Source organism: Acomys russatus, chromosome 1 (genome assembly GCF_903995435.1).
Source record: "Acomys russatus chromosome 1, mAcoRus1.1, whole genome shotgun sequence".
Classification (NCBI taxonomy): Eukaryota; Metazoa; Chordata; class Mammalia; order Rodentia; family Muridae; genus Acomys; species Acomys russatus.
The window spans coordinates 24,062,765-24,079,755 of NC_067137.1; the positions used below are offsets into that span (position 1 = coordinate 24,062,765).

Sequence of the window (16,991 nt, forward strand, 5' to 3'; positions counted from 1 at the left end):
GCTATAGAAGCAGCCTCGCCATCAATCTGCTCTTTCTCAATGCCAGGCCACCTGAAGGGGCGGAAATGAAATACTAGCCCCCTCTCGTGGGCACCTCCCTTACACCATAGGTGGGCTTCTGAGCTGCAGGCTCCGAAAGGTGTCGGGGGGGGGGGGGCGGGTCTCAGACCTCTGAGTTCCGGGATTTGGCGGATTGGGTAAAGGGCCCCCAGGAACTTAACTGATAGCCTTCGTCTCTCGTCCGCCCTTAGCAAGCTTGTCTGTCCTACCGACCTGGGGAGCCCTACTCTCCGAAAAGTTCCTACGCTACTGTAGCTGCCGGTGCCCTCCCCCGGCCCGACACAAGATAGAGGCTCAGTTCTTGGGCAGTTTTATTAAAAAATAGCCACTCAGAGTGTTCAGGGTGACTCTGGGCGGCGCTGCACCACGGGACTAAGCCAGCTCCGATCGTGCGCGCTCCAGCCCAGGGGTAGGTAGGGGAAAGGGTCAAGGCTTTTGTGCCTATCACTTGCCCACCGAGTCGAATATGATGCGGTTCTGCTCCGCGCGTTCGCGCTGGCTCTGTGTCCGAGCTAGCTCCAGCAGGGTCCGCAGCAGGTGGAAGGTGAGGTCGATGGACAGCGGAGGGTCGTCCCTTCGCTGCCGCTCGCTTGCAGTACGGGATCCGGTGCGGCGCGGGAAGCGCTCAGCTAATAGCAAGAGAAGCGCGCGGGCGCCGCCACCTTGATTCCGTGCCCCTGGACTCCATCGCAGATTCGGATCCTGGACCCCAGTCGCTGCCGCAGCCTCTGGGTTCCACTGGCAGCTCCCGGGGTGCAGCTGTGCCAAGAGCAGCAGCACAACCAGGAGCGCAGCGCGTCCCCTCTGCCTCATGATGCCTCCTGCCCTGGACACACAGGGGCAGCATAGGGTGAGGTGTGCTTGAAGCAGCCGCAGGTGACACGAGCCCCTTCTCGCGCACGCCCAGTGCCCCCGCCGGGACCCTCAGCTGTTGCCTGGTGTCCACAGCCTGCCCACCAGCCCCAGCCACGGTGCCAGTCCAGTTCCACCCCTCTCTCCCTCTTTCCCTCCCAGCAGGTCGCAGCGGATGGGCTGAGTGCTGAGTCTTGGTGCTAAGGGAATCTGGATCGTTGCTCCGAGCCACTCACAGGTTGTCGGAGTGTCTGCCCCGTGCAAGATAGTGCTCCAGTTTCTGTCCCCCGGGACGGGCTGAAGACGCCTTGGGGAGCACGGGGTCTGTCCCGGGACCGCCGCCAGCCTTATATAGCACCAGGACAGTTCCGACTGACGTCAGAGAAAGAGCATGAACTGCTTGTAGAAGCAATGACAAGGGCAGCTTCGAGTCCAGCAGCTTCAAGCCCCCAGAGTAGCGCGCATCCTGACGACAGGCTTCGTGTCCCTAGAGCTAGCTTTGGAAGCACCCTGTCTGTAGAGGGAGAAGCTGGCTGAGCCATAAAGATTGGTCGTTTGGGATGCAGAGCCCTTCCCCGACACAGAACAGCCAGAGTGTCTCCAGAACAGGGTAGTCCAGGTTTTCTCTTGGGGGAAGAGGAGGGACTATAGAGCTGTCCTCGGTTCTGAAGTTCTTCGCAGCCAAGAATCTGGCCAAAACTCTGAGGAAAACCCTACGCTGCTTAGACACAGTCCCTAGGCCGCTACCAGGTCCCCAAACTGGGATCATTAATGTTCTGCTGGGAGGAACTGAGCCAACACAGTCCCACCTAAAGGCCGTCCTCTCCAATGGGTCTGTCAGGATTCTTGACGATTTTACAGCAACATAATCTACAGGTTTCAGAATGACATAAACGGGTGTTTGGCTTTCAGATCCTGACGCGCCTGTCTATCCTCCTGGGTTTGCCAAAGCATTATTGTCTTATTAGTAGTATTATTATCTTTTTTCCTCCTAGTAAGATCACTAGGTAGGGAGCCTGGCAATGGTGGCACACATCTTTAATCCCAGCACTTGGGAGGCAGAGGCAGGCAGATCTCAGTGAGATCGAGGCCAGCCTGCTCTACAGAGGGAGTTCTACAACAATAAAGGATACACAAACACCGTCTCAAAAACAAAACAACAACAACAAAAATCCCTAGGTAGGAAGTGGGAAAACTTGGACCCAAGTTCCTGCTCAATCATCAACTCGTGGTATGGCCAGGTTCTTCACTTCTGGAACCACTGGTGTCTATCTTCATAACTGAAGGCCAGGCTTGAACAGCCTCCACGTCTTTGGGAGGGGTTGCGTTGGCTGCCAGCAGAGCATTCCTGATCTCAGTTTAGGTTCCCGCTAGCCAGCCTAGGGACAGCATGTGTGCTGTCCTCTGAAGGGTCTTGCCCATGACCACTGCAGATTCCAGATTTAATGTATCTATTTCTGTGCCTATTAAGACTCTGAGAGGCTCTCACAGGGTACTAGGACCTAGAAATGTTAGGGTGGCAGCCGTTCCAGGCTGGGGATGTTGCTCAGTGTTAAAGCGCTTGGTGAGCATGCACAAGCCTGGAGAAAAAGATGTATCCACAGGAAGAGGGCATAGGTGCTACTTACCGGGACATGGGTGTAAAGTTGGCAAGGTCATATTCTATAAATATTTGTGGAGCGTGTACTGTGTGGTGGGAAGAAAGTCATGCTGCATAATAATGACCTTTAAGTCAATGATGACAAGGTGGCTTCAGGTAATGACAAGAGCTGAATTATCCCCGCCGCCCCCCCCCCCCCAGCAACATTAGCTATCATGTTTTAGTTCCATTCAGTATCCATTTATTTGTGACGATGCTGGTGGGAACATACTACACTGGCAGGAGCATGGAAGATCACTTGTGCAACTATGTACAGTATATACAACTTAGTGACAAATGACTGTGTTACTGGCTTATGAGTTTTCTATATTATTACTTTAGAATGTTCTACCTACCTACACACACACACACACACACACACACACACACACACACACACACACACACACACCTCCCTCTAGAACAGCATGCCACATTATATTGACAGCAGCAGGACACATCTCACACTTTCTGCATTGATTCTGCAACTTTCTGCTGCCATCTGTCTGTGTGTTTTCTATGTGTACACAATGACACAATTGCTAAAGGACACAATTCTCAGTGTGTCTCAGTTAAGTGCCAGAGTGACAGACAGTATTATAAAGGTCTTAGTGATTTCAAAAGCAGCTACATTTATAGAGTGAAATGGGTCACCTCAGAGAGGTCATCAGCCACTCCATATCACAGAAACAGACAGACCCCCTTTTAAAAAGATTTTATTGTACGCTTAGTTATAAGCACGTGTTTAGGTGTGGGTATGTGCGTGTGAGTGCAGGTCCTTCAGAGGTCAGAAGAAGACATCAGCTCTCCTGGAGCTTGAGCTGTAAGCCACCCAATGTGGGAGCTGGGAACCAAACTTGCGTCCTCTGTAGCAGCCTATGCTTTTAACAGCCGAGCCGCTGCTCCGTCCTGATGGGCTCTCTTTGAGGAAGCTGTCCACGCAGCCCAGGGTCAAGGGGCATCAGTGCAGGGTATGAGACAAGGCAAGCTTACAGCTGATGTGCCTTCCAGGACAGGTAGGAGTTCCAGACAACAGCAACACACTGGACAACAGCCAACCTAGGGGACAGGAACACTCCTGTGAAGAGAACGGCAGGGCAGGGAGAGCGGTGCAGCTTTAAACCTCATCCCTCTGAGCCCTGGGGAGGAGGGGTTGGATGGTCCAGACCAGACGCAACCAGTTTAGTCTAGTTCTAGCTCAGAGTTCTTCCTCGCAGATGAAGGCCCTAAAGCTTAAATAACGCCCAGCACTCACTGCTTTCACTTACTAGGTGTGTGTGTGTGTGTGTGTGTGTGTGTGTGTGTGTGTGTGTGTGTGTGTGTGTGTACACGTGTACACACATGGAGGTCAGAAGCCAGCTTTGGGGAGCTGCTCCTCTCCTGTCACCATGTGGGTTCCAAGGAATGGACTCAGGTCATCAGGTCTGGCAGCAAGGGCTCTTCCCCTGAGTCATCTCAGCAGTCCACCAGCAACTCTCTTTCAACAAATGACTCGTCATCCACGCCTCTATCTAGACCTTTCCAAATATATCTGTACACCTTCTATCAGCCAAGATTTCATTGCTAAAAATAATACACTGACTTGCCATATAAAGTAGCCACCTTCATTCATATATATATGTATGTATATATATGAATCATATAGTATATGAATATATATGATTGATGTATTCACTCTCAGGCTCTCATATAGCCCAGGCTAGCCTTGAACTTTTGTAGTCACTAAGTCATTATGTCAAGACAGTCTTGAACTCCTGATCCTCCTGCCTTTGACTCCTTAGTGTTAGGGTAATGACTACCCAGCCTTATGCCTAGCCACCTGTGGAAGAAGCAAGTCTGGTCCCCAACATGCACATTGTACATCTCACAATGCTCTGTAACTCCAGTTCCAGGGAATCTGACACTGTCTTTTGCTGTCTGTGCATTTGCTCACACATGCACATAGCCACACACATTTGAAAAAATTATTTGTTTGATTTAAGACTGGGTCTCAGGGAATAGCCTTGGCTAGCCTGGAAACTTGTTACGCAGATCAGGCTGGCCTCAAACTCATAAAGATCCAAGTGTCTTTACTTCAGAGACTAAAAGTATGAACCACTTAGCAATTAAAAAGATTATCATTTATTATTACTTTATGTACATTGATATTCGCCTGCATGTATGTCCATGTGAGGGTGTCAGATCTCCTGGAACAGGAATTACAGTCAGTTGTGAGCTACCATGTGGTGCTGGGAACTGAACCCAGGTTCTCTGAAAGAACAACCAGTGCTCTTAACTGCTGAGCCAGCTCTCCAGCCCCCAGCAATTTTTTTAAATCTTAAAAAAAATAAACCAATTTAAAAAAAAAACAACACTGAGGGCTGGAGAGATGGCTCAGAGGCTAGGAACATTGGCTGCTCTTCCAGAGGTCTAGAGTTCAATTCCCAGCAACCATATGGCGGCTCACAACCATCTATAATGTGGTTTAATGTGTGCTGTATAAATAAATCTAAAAAAAAAAAATTGAAATAAAACCACTGAATTTTATACTTATTTTTAATTCATGTTGTTTTATCTATTTGGATATATTTTATCTTTAAAGCATTTTTTTGAGTGGCTGGAGAAATGTATCAACAATCAATAGCACTAATTGCTCTTGAAGAGGTCCTGGGTTTGGCTTTTGCAGAGGTCCTGGGAGCCAAACCCAGCACCTACATGGTGGTTTACAACTGTCTGTAAATTCAGTTCCAGGGGATCTGATGTCCTCTTCAGACCTCCGTAGGCACTGGGCATATAGGAGGTGAACATACACTTATATAGGCAAGACATTCATATACAAATATAAGTTTTTTTGAGACAAGACCTAATGTGTCTGAGGAGGGCCTTGAACTTCCCATCTTCCTGTCTCTGCCTCGTAAGTGCTCAGGTTATCGGCATGAGCACCTGTGCCTGGCCCACCTACTTTAACATAGCCTCGCGTTAGCTTTCTGTTTGTTTGCTTGTTTGAGACAAGGTCTCTCTATGCAGCTCCGGCTATCCTGAAACTCATTCTGTAGGCTAGGCTGGCCCCAAAGTCACAGGGATCCACCTGCCTCTGCCTCAAGAGTGCTGGGATAAAGCTCTGAACCGGCTGACTTGGCTTTAGTTTCAAAGAGAGAGCTACCAAAGACCCTGATGTTTAGGATTTAGCCCACAAGTCCTATTCTTTTTAGCTGAGCTGTTTGTGTGACTGTCACCACATGACCTGTGAAAACCTTCACTTTTCCCTGTGCTCTTAAGAGCCTCATCTGGGAGCATTTCCCAGCTCCTCTGAATGCCATGTTTATTTCATGTTTATGGGTATTTTGCCTACATGTATGTGCTACAATAGCCATGGAGGCCAGAATAGGGTGTAGGCTCCTCTGGAAACTGGAGTTACATATAATTGTAAGCCACCGTGTGGGTGCTGGGAATCGAACCTCCATCCTCTGAAAGAGCAGTGAGTTCTCTTAATCATTGCACCACTCTCCAGAGTTCCTGCTTAGGCTCTGCGTCTGCTTTCCATCTAGCTTAGGCTGCCAGTGTACCTCAGCCAGGCATGGTCCCTGCAGATGAGCCCCCAAACATGGAACTTAGGTGGGATGGAAACAAGGCTTGTGAGAGCAGAAGGCTCCCAAGGGAGCTGTCAGGGCCACTCTAAGATGGCCTCTGTCAAGGCTCAAAGGTTCTGATGAAATGCTCGAGACTCTCCTGAGGAGGCCTGACCAGGGCGGAGTGTACTGGCTGAAGGCCTAAAGCAGGGCGAGGTTGAGGTGACCATCATTTTACCTCCAACTGGGAAACAGAACCCTTCCTTCCTGGGTGAGATAGGACGTCTGTCATACCTGTAATGCAGGGGCACTAGGTAGAAATTGGCTAACTGCACAGCAGGCCAGAGCTGTAAGAAGAAAACAGGAAAGTCAGTGGGTGTCCCCTACCTGACTCCAGACTCCCTGTTCTGCCTGGCCCTACTCCACAGTCCACATAAGAAAAGGCTGAAGGTGGGTGCTTCGGGGTCGGGAAAGAGTGATCCTAAAAGAGGGGTTCCTATGCTGTGAGGGCCCCAATCTCAGGATATCTCTCAGGGCATTTCTGGACCGCAGGAGGCTGACCAGGCAGTGGAGGGGTCAACTCTTACATAGTAGTTGGTGATGAGGGCATCAGGGTAGTCCTGCAAAGACAAGGAGGGAGGGGGACAGTTAACACTTACATATCCAAGGGGCTGCCATACCCCTGCATGGATCTCACACGCATGCTTTCTTCCAAGAAGACACTCCTGTCCCACCTCCCAGCCCAAGCTCCTTTCCTTCTGAGCCTGAGCTTGTCCTTGCACACCACTCCTGCCTGCCCCCTTCCCCTGGGGCAGCTAGCCTGCTAGCCAGAGATCACTTACCCGCTGTAGTTTGGCCCAGTTGTCCTGGGCTGACATGCCATTGAGAATCCCTACCAGTGGGAGGAAGCAGCCTAGAAAACAAGGGGCAAAGGCCCCCTAGGGAAGAGGGACCCAGTGAAGGCGCTGCTCGTACCCACCCACCGTCCCAGCCAGGCTCTCCTTCCCAGCTCCCTTTCTCTTCGCTCACCTGATCTAAGAACATCTTCTTCAGGGCATCCGCCTTGGTGGTGCCTGGGATGAAGCGGTCCAAAACCCTGTACCAGCCTCCGAGTACAGGGCCCTGAGAGTAAAGACAAGGTAGCAGGGCACAGGGACAGACCTCTGGCTTTTACATCACAAAGCTCCTCCCCCAGGCGGCAGAAACCAAATCCTCAGGAAGGCAGATTCCAACACCAAAAGAAGGCGCAGGCTGGCCTAGGTGTGAGGGGCCAGTGGAAACAATGGGATGACTCCACTGCCAAGCACTGCAGCCCCACTATAAGCAGAACTTACCACAAAGCCACAGCCCAGGGATACCATGGTCAGGGTCCGGCCTGTCTGGTGGTGCTGGACACCCCGTCTCTCCACCAGTTGCTGTGAGATAATGTCACCTAAGCCCATCAGTGATCCTGTGCAGGGTACACAGTTGCTGTCAGGACATCCCCTGAAAGGTAAGTCGGCTGACCAAATTGAGGCTCGGCACTCTGAGTCCCGGGGCTTCATTCTGGCAAATAACTAGCCCCTTCTTGCTGCCTTGAAGCCCTCTGCTCAAGGATGGTGACATCTCTCATAAGTCTTAAAGGACTTGGGGATGAGGGGTGTGGTAGTGCATGTCCACTTGGGAGGCAGAGGCAGGAGGATTGCTATGAGTTTGAGGTTAGCTTGGGCTACATAGAGAGTCCCAGGCCACTCATAATACATAGTGAGACCGCATCTTAAAACAAACCAACCAACCAACCATGAAGGAAGGAAGCAGGGGAGGGAGGTATAGACAGACAGACAGACACAGGAACTGGGATGAGCAAGCCAGGATCTACAAACATACAGTAAGTTGTAAGGAAACCAGGGCTGAAGCTGTGGACAGAAAAAATCAAAACCCAAAGTCTGGGCTGGAGAGATGGCTCAAGCAGCTAAGAGCACTGACTGCCTTTCCAGAAATCCTGAGTTCAATTCCCAGCAAGCACATGGTGGCTCACAACCATCTATAATGTGATCTGATGCCCTCTTCTGGTGAGCAGGCGCATGTGCAGATAGCCCACTCATATACATAAAATAAATACATCTTAAAAAAAGAAAGAAAGAAAGAAAGAAAGAAAAGAAAACCCAACGTCCATGGCTAAGAGCTGTAGAGGCCAGAACTGAACACTCCACCTAAACCCTCATTCTAGAGATGGGAAATGAAGGCCCATGGTTTCCTGCTGGTACCGGTACTACGGAGGCAGGTAGCTTGACTCCTAGACACTGTCCTTTTGAGAATCCCCAAATAAAACAGATTATGTGCAGGACACCGAGGAACACAGCCTGCCAGCCCAAAGCAAGACTCTGGCCAACATCTTCTGCTCTGGTCTTAGGGGTCTTTATTGGTAGACCACAGCACGGATAATTCTTGCTCCAATGGTGCCAGAGCGGGAGATGTTGAGATGATAAAAGCCTCCTCCACCAGGAAGAGTCCTGGCCACCTATTACACACACAGGAAGAAGAGCCCAGAGTCTCCTTTCACACCCTTGAGTAGGCAACAGGACTTAGAGTCATATCCCCTCGGACCTGGACACCCACTTCCCCTCCCCCAGACTCCCACCTCCAGAAGTAAGACAGAATTGGAGTCATGACTATTTAGAGCCACCTGTTTGTCATGATGGCTTCTAACAAACAGTCCCAGGGCCGCTTGGGAGTGACCGCATGATCTCCAGCTTGGCCATCCATCTCAGTGAGTAATGAGAGTCCCCTCTAGTCCGGAAGCCACCACTGTCCCCATGCCCTCAATTAGCACTGGGCAAACACATCCTTCAATCCCAGTCCTTGGTCTGGGGCTGGCTCTGACGTCCATGCTGGCTGCACATGCAGCCCTGCTCTCCCCCCGCCGGGCCCCCCACTCACCCCGCCACTTCCTCAGAGCAACCTAGTCAGAGGCAGCTGGTGATGGGCAGCCCTTTGAAACCTGGGCAGTTGGCCATTCAGCAAGTCTTCCTCTCCCTCAGCATCCCAGCCAGCCAGCACTGCCTCTCTTCCCCTGAGTCTCCCCCACACAGTCAGGCATGGCCTCCCCAAGGGTAAGGTCAGCATCCCTGGGTGTGGGGGGTGTGGCCAAAGTAGAATCCTAGACATGCTGTCATTCCCCACAGCTAACCAAGCCCCTACCAGGTGCTCAGAAAACAACCAGACAGAAACATGCAGCCCCAAACAGGTTGCCTGGGGGACAGGCATGAAAAACTGACTGGATGCTTAACCTGAGGAACTGTGTCAAGGTCCGAGTATTAGGATGTCAGGTAACCCCAAGTCTGCTGCCTGGCCCTCAATGAGTTAACACTTCCCTGAGGCCCACCACCTCCCAATGCTTGGCCTTGGCTGTCAGCTATGTGCTCAGGACTCTCTCTCTTCAGCTTTCTCTCCCAGGCTAATACTGCAGCCATGCAAAAAGGGAAAAGTGACCCTGAGAAGGATGAAGGCACTTGGGGAGTGAAGGAACAACAGTTCACTTTGATAAAATGGTGACAGTTCACAAAGGAATCCATCAATCCTCACAAAAAGTCTGGTAAGCAGCAATAATTTGTCATCTACCTAAGGAGTCTGGGAAAGATGGCATGACCTAGTAGACAGCACAGTTTGGACCAACTCTTGAGCAAGGAGATCAGAGCACAGGTAGAGGCTATGGGCTACTGAAGGCTCCACATATCAAAGGTGTTTTCTGGGCAGGCAGGGTAGCACATACCTGTAACCTCAGCACTTGGGAGTCAGAGGCAGAAGGATTGTTTCAAGCTCAAAGAGAGCCTGGTCTATATTGTGAGTTCTAGGCTAGCCAGAGCTATGTGGTGAGACCCCATCTCAAGAAAAACAAACCAAACCAAAACAAACAAACAAACAAACAAAAGAAAACAAACAAACCAAGGGCTGGAGAGATAGCTCAGTAGTTATTTGCATTTACAGTTCTTGCAGAGGACTCGGCTTTGGCTCCCAACACTCACATAGCAGCTCACAAACATTTCTGACTCCAGTTTCAAGAGATCCAATGGCCTCTTCTAGTCTCTGGGGGCACTAGGCATAGATGTGGCACGCACGCACGCACACACGCAGGCACATATATGTTTAAAAGCATTAAAAAGCTTCCTATGGCCAGGGCGGTGGTGGCACACGCCTTTAATCCCAGCACCTGGGAGGCAGAGGCAGGTGGATCTCTGTGAGTTCGAGGCCAGCCTGGTCTACACAGTGAGTCCAGAACAGCCAGGACTATAAGATAAATCCTGTCTTGAACACCCCCGCCCCAAAACGTCAATAAGTTAAAGGCAGAACTGGAGTAAAAACCAAGTTCCATGGTTCTAAGAAGCCCTTAGCCATTGAAAAAGGGCTCTTGATTTCCACAAGAGTATATGTGTTCTCCTCTTTTGGTTTTGGAGACACGGTTTCTCTGTGTAGCCTTGGCTGTCCTTAACTTGCTTTGTAGATCATGCTGGCTTTGAATTCACAGAGATCTGCCTGCCGCTGGCTCCCTGAGTGCTGGGATTACAGGTGTGTGTCACCATGCCTGGTTGGGCTCCTCTCTCAAAGTTTTTTTTCTCTTTTTCCTTTTTTTTTAAGGTGTGAGTCCCATGCCATATTGATGACGAGTATCCCATAATATGCACTTATATTTAGACTGTCTCTGATTCCTGGACAGCAAGGGACAGGGGAAAGATTAACCCTTTAGTTAAGGGGTGTCCACTATATGGTATAAGCCAATTCTAGCTGATTGCTTAAGGTGGTTGATAAATTTCCTCTGGGGATGTGGAAGTGACCCACACAGACTCTCAGGCAGCCACAGGAAGGCACCCGGTACTTCTTTCACAGCACAGTACCAGGCGATAGTACATCTTCAGAGTGATAAGGTGAGGAGGGACTCTGTAGGCTCAGTCAGGTCTGTTCATTTCTGACACAGCAGTACCCAGAGGTTTGTCTTCTATTCACAGGAGGTTATGGCCACTGGGCCTGCAGCAACTCCAGAACGGCTAAAAGCTTTGATCCAGGCCAAGAGCAAGGCCTGCATCCCCGGTCCAGGCAAGCCTTCAACAGGAAGGACTCTGACACTGACACTCTTTATCTTATTTTCTCCAGCTCAGAACCCAAACCCTCAAACCCTGCAACCCGTGATACTTCAAGGACATTATCTGGTTAACTAAAATGGGGGAGTGATCTGCTTCCTCCCTCCCTGGACTTGACAGTTGGAGATAGAAGTGGGGTGAGGGGTTGCTGGGCAGTTGTGCCCCAAAGCCAGGCTGGGCACAGAGCCTAGGGAGTAGACACTGGTTCTGAGTATGACATCACGCCTCTGGGTAGGTGCCAGTCCTCATTCGTCACTCCCCGCCTAATCCACTGCCCATCAGTGGAAAAGCCCCAACTTTCCCACCCCCTTCCAAATCTTTTGCTTCCCTTTGTTCCTACACTTGATCCTGCAAAGACTCTGTGTATAAGAAAATAAAGTGTTGATGGAAGGCGCGAATGTAGACAGACAGGAAATGGCTTCCTGGAATGAGAGGAAGGGGTCTGCAGGTACAGCTATTCCTGGCACAGAGCCAGCAGTGCTGCTAACAGAGGGGCCTCCTGGCTAGGGCAGGAGCTTGACGTAACCCTGGGACCCAGAGGCAGCTGAAGCTCTACTGAGAAGCAGAAGCAAATATTCCCTGGGACAGGTCTGAATGCTCAGCTCACTACTGCCCATTGTGACATTGGAGAAAATGTGACAAAGCGGCCAGTTCTGCAGCTTGTCATGTGCAAACCCAGACCAGCTGGGTTGACAGTGTCATCTCAACAATAGTTCTCAAGTACAGGCAGCGGTGCCCTAGATTCCAATGCCAGCTCTAGAACCTGGCTTATGCCTCAGTTTCCCTTTCTGCAGTATCAAGGCTTGTGAGCCTCATTCTCTAGCTCAATTCAGGTCCCAGGGAAATCGCCCACAGCTTAGCTGCTCTGGTGGCCTGCAATGGATGGAAGCGGGCCCTGGGCTCTGCGCCCACTGGAGACTGGAAGAGCCCTCCAGAAAGGAAGGGACGAAGCTGACTCAGACTCTGCAGAACACACAGGCGACCTCTTCCCCAGGCTGCCCAGGTCATGACTCTGGCTTGGCCCCAAACGGTGTATTAGACACTTCCGCTGAACGCTGTCAGATCTTGATTCACCTGTGTCTTGCTCTAGTCATCACTGCGGTTGAGACAGGCAGGCTTCCTGCCGGGCCACCATACCCACGGTCTCCTTGCTAACCCTTTGGGCACGGCATGTGTGTGGAGAAGCACTAGAGGAGTTGTGTTCCCTGGGATGGGATCCTGACCAGTGTGGGATGGAAGCTGGTAGACTAAAGTCTTTTCTCCAGAAATGACTATTCATCCAATAAGGCATTCCAAATTGCTCCTTATTCTGCTCCAAAGTACAGATCACTAGAAGTCCCGAAAGAGCCGATTTAATAAGGCGCCTTCATGTGCACTCCCCTCCTGCCCTTGGGATGGTTTACGTTCTAACCTGCACGTAAGCTCCAGGCCCTGCTTTTTGGAAAACAAAGGCTAAGATGCTTATCCATAGCTGGGCACCCACATGCCTCTGATCTAGGCACTTAAAAGAATGTAGTGGGAGCACTGATGAGTTCAAGGCTAGCCTGAGCTACATAGTGAGACTCTGAATGAAAATAATCAGCTGGGCTGGGCTACGGCGGCACACGCTTTTAGTCCTAGCACTCGGGAGGCAGAGGCAGGCGGATCTCTCTGTGAGTTCGAGGCCAGCCTGGTCTATAGAGTGAGTTCCAGGACAGCCAGGGCTACACAGAGAAACCCTGCCTCAGGAAAACAAAAATAAAACCAATAAACAACAACAAAAGAGGAGTTTGCTGTACGTGGGCTGCCAATAATCATAAGAGGGGGCGACTCCTTGAGCCTTCAAGTTTATTGTACATTTTAAAAAGTTCCAGTCAGCCCCAGGAGAGAACTGACTTCACACAAGCAATACACATGTGCGTGCGCACACACATACACAATAAATAATATTTCTAAAAGGTACAAAAAGATAAGCACATTGGCCACGTTCTTTCCTAGCATCTGTGAGGCTGTACTTCCCCCTTTAGTACTTTGAGTAAACAAATAACACTCCCAAGGCTTCTTCCCAGAGATAGCTCCTGTAACTGACCTTCTAAGTTCTAAATGAGGGAACTGAGGCCCAGAGGGGCTTATTGACGTGGACTAATTAGGCAGCTACTAAGTGCTGTGCTGAGATTCAGATCTTGGCCTTCTAGTTCCAAGTCTGAAATCTCTGTTCTGTTTCCCAGTGTGAGCCATCCCATGGGACCTCTGGAGCCACTGTGCTCTGAAGACAGTCCAAAAGGTTAGGTGAGCTAACTTTATTTGTAGGTTGGTCCAAATACCCTATCAGCAAGGAAGGAAAAGTCTGAGAGAAATGCTAAGAGGCTACAGGTTGCTTCGGGAACAAATGAAGACGCTGGAGTTTCAGGAGCAGTGTGGCACGAGACCACAGCACGGGCAGCCGGAAACCCCAGTGAGCCACATGTCTGCACTTGTGCCCCTCAGAGCTTTAGCTCCTGCCTTTGTCAGCTATGGGTCATTTAGGCAGGGAAATATGACTGTCCTTTCCTCTCTATTCTTGATGGCCACAAGAGGGACCTTCTATCTGGCAACTAGGGGCCCTGAGGGAATCTGAGGCTGGGCAAAGGGCCCAGCGTGTCAGTTCCCATCACAGCCACACAGTCCAGTATGAGTCACCACACACTCAGCCAGGTGAGTCATGCAGGCCGGACACTGAGGACAAGAGGCGGATGGGCACAGGATGCCACTGAGGGGCTAGAGGGGAGCGAAGGAGTGACCTCCTCACCAGTTGTGCAGTAAGTGCAGTTTCTAGTGCTAATAATGTAGGGCTGTTCTGTTAACAGGGCTGGTGTTCTACCCTAGCCTTTAGCCTCCCTCCTTCCTCTCAGAAGCCCGTAGCCCTCCTTGGACTATGGGTTCGTTCTCCAAACATAGGCAAGATGTGTTTATGACCTGATCACCCACTGCACTACTCTGATGATCAGAGACCCGCTGATACTTCCTGGTCCTGTCCTCTTGTTAACCAGAAAAAGGAAGGCAGAAACACTCACAGGAGGAACTCTGGGAGGCCCCTGCTACATCACTGGGCATGGAGTGAAAAGGCCCCAGTTAGTATGCTGAGGTACGTAAGCAAAGCAAAAAGATGATGTAGGCTACTCAGGAAAGTGGTCATCCAGTCAGCTGTGGTGGCTTACACTCATAATGACAGCATTCAGGAGGCTGAGATGGGTCTGCTACAAGTTCAAGGCCAGCCTGGCTACATAGTGAATTCCAGGTCAGCCGGGGCTAGTGTCTGATTCTTGTCTAAAACTAAAAGCGAAAATTTAAAACGTGGACTATCTGAACTGAGAAGAAGGACTCAAAGAGGCCTAAGCTGAGCACTGACATATAAGTGTTCAGTTTTAATAATATTTAAACTTCAGACACCTAGAGTAAGTTACTTCAGCTCCTGGTGAGTGCGTCAGCTAATGAGGACTCATTCCAACCAACAGATGTAGGGCTCCCATGACACAATGCATGTATACAATATGGTTGACACACTGTAAAATGTACGAAAAAACCACTTAGCTTCCCAAGGTGGGGGTCTCTTGGGCGAAATGCTTTTAAGAATGGACTCCATAGGCTGGGTGGTGGCGGCACACTCCTTTAATCCCAGCACTTGGGAGGAAGAGATGGGGAGATCTCTAAATTGAAGGTACTTCAGAGCGAGTGAGTTCCAGGACAGCCAGGGATACACAGAGAAATAATCAAAACAAACAAACAAAAAAATCCAGGCACGGTGGTGCAAACCTTTAATCCCAGCACTCCAGAGGCAGAGGCAGGTGGATCACTGTGAGTTGGAGGCCAGCCTGGTTTACAGAGTGAGTCTAGGACTGCCAAGGATACACAGAGAAACCCTGTCTCAAAAAAATTACTTAAGTTTTTGAGGAATTCAAGTTGTTTTTTTAAAAAAAAAAAATTATTTATCTTAATGAATATAAGTAATCTGTCTTCACACACACCCACAAGAGGGCATCAGATCCAATTACAGAAGGTTGTGAGCCACCATATAAATGCTGGGAATCGAACTCAGGACCTCTGGAAGTGCAGCCAGTGTACTTAACCTCTGAGCCATCTCTCCAGCCTTTTTTTTTTTTTTTTAAAGACTTTAAGACTGTGTATCTCTTTTAATGTTATCATTTTAGATTGTGTGTATGTGAACTGTGTGTAGGCTTGTGCAAGTGACTGCAGGTGCCACAAGTGGCTGGAGGTGACAGATGCCCCTGGAGCTACCAACATGGGTCCTGAGTCTTCCTCAAGAGCAGTATGTGCTGTTAACCTCTGAGCCATCTCTCTATCCGCCTCCCTTCCAGTGTGTATCTCTTAGGAATAGCTTTGGGACCTCACTCTCCAAAACAGACAGATTAGTTTGGGATGAGAGAAAGTCAACTTCTCCACCAGGCTTAACAGGAGGAAATGGGTGACAGGATGTGGGCCTCGTCCTCCTCAAGTCAACCTGATCTAATTAGACTCTGGTTCCAGAGAGACACTCACCAGCTGTCAGAACCTGGACTTTCCACGGATGTGCTGCCAGGGCCCTCTGGTAAGCCCGCCAGAGCGCCATGCCTCCTGTCAAGCCAAGAGGATAAGTCACTCTCACTGCTCCTCTTCCTCTCACCCAGTAAAGAACGCCCCTGCCATTTCCTTATGCTCACTCTCCTTACCTGCAAAATCTGCAGGTGACAAGAGGCCCCAGAAAGGCTGCTTACTGGGCAGTGTCCTGCATCATGGTCACTGTACAACTGGAGAAGAGGCAGTTTTGAGTAACTTTCGGAACTCCCCAAACCCGATCCTGAATCAAGGCTGCCTGGGGGGCTCCAGTCTTGATCCAGACACTCATTAGGTTAGGCTACTCTGGCTTCCATCCAGAGTCTGGGTCTCACCTCCCAAGTAAAGACGATAGGTGCCCAAATTCAGACTCAGTTGGAATTAAACCCCATCCTGAGTGCAACTTCACACCGGAAATAAACCAACGACTTGGGTTTGTAAGGTCACATGACTTGCATGAGCTCAGGGCCCACAGTGCTTCAAGCCAGTGACTGCAAAGAACCCGCCACTCACCTGAGTGCCAGCTACGCGTGGAACCTTTTCCCACGTGACTGTGACTCTACGACCGGAGCGGGTCCAGGAACTTCCGTATACAGCTCCGCCCCTTCCGCCCGCCTGCGTGCTGTTGTTTGGACACTTGCAGTCCGGAATGGAAGTAGGTGGGGCCCTTGACATCCGCAGGAAGGTGGCTCAGCTGGCCATCTAGTAGTAGGCAGCCCCCTTCTCGTGGGCTGCACCAAACACCGGTGTGGGGCCCTGTCTGAGCGTCCCTGTACGTGGCCTGTCCCGCCCCTTCCACACTGTTAGCTTGTAGGTCTCACTGTCCCGGTCCCCCGGGGCGGTCTGACCACCCTTCGCAGTTTGTGAATTTGAATGCTGGTTTAGTGTAGGTGTCCGCACGTTGTGTCTCTGTATTGTACCTTAGAGTCAACGGTAATCTCCCAAATGGGCAGAACTGGGACTTGTATTTTTGTTCTTTATACCAAGTTTTGCCTGAAATGATTTTCAACGTGGTCACGTCCACGAGAACCACTGGCATAACAGAACCTGACAGCGCCTATGCTAGCTGTTTTGACTGGGGCTGCTCAGCCGTGGTCATTTGATTTGTAAAGTGACCGGCCTGCAGTTATCAGGGCTCCTCAAATTCTAAGGATGTACAAGGGACACACCCAATACTTGGCGTGGTGGTGCACGCCCTTAATCCCAGCA

At 50.3% G+C, this 16,991-nt stretch overlaps 2 protein-coding genes across 2 annotated transcripts; both read right to left on the reverse strand.

The window, feature by feature from the left end:
• Positions 1-369: 369 nt before the first annotated feature.
• Positions 370-1,227, reverse strand: Ucn (urocortin). Its single transcript, XM_051141338.1, has 2 exons — positions 1,149-1,227; positions 370-886 (listed from the first exon to the last, which is right to left on the reverse strand). Exon 2 carries the CDS (start codon positions 871-873, stop codon positions 505-507), a length of 369 nt encoding a protein of 122 aa, XP_050997295.1. The 5' UTR covers positions 874-886; positions 1,149-1,227; the 3' UTR covers positions 370-504.
• A 2,028-nt stretch (positions 1,228-3,255) lies between these two features.
• Mpv17 (mitochondrial inner membrane protein MPV17) lies at positions 3,256-16,421 on the reverse strand. Its single transcript, XM_051141449.1, has 8 exons — positions 16,296-16,421; positions 15,729-15,803; positions 7,434-7,549; positions 7,129-7,221; positions 6,942-7,037; positions 6,687-6,719; positions 6,394-6,446; positions 3,256-3,610 (listed from the first exon to the last, which is right to left on the reverse strand). The coding sequence occupies exons 2-8, from the start codon at positions 15,796-15,798 to the stop codon at positions 3,541-3,543; spliced, it is 531 nt and encodes a 176-aa protein (XP_050997406.1). The 5' UTR covers positions 15,799-15,803; positions 16,296-16,421; the 3' UTR covers positions 3,256-3,540.
• Positions 16,422-16,991: the final 570 nt, after the last annotated feature.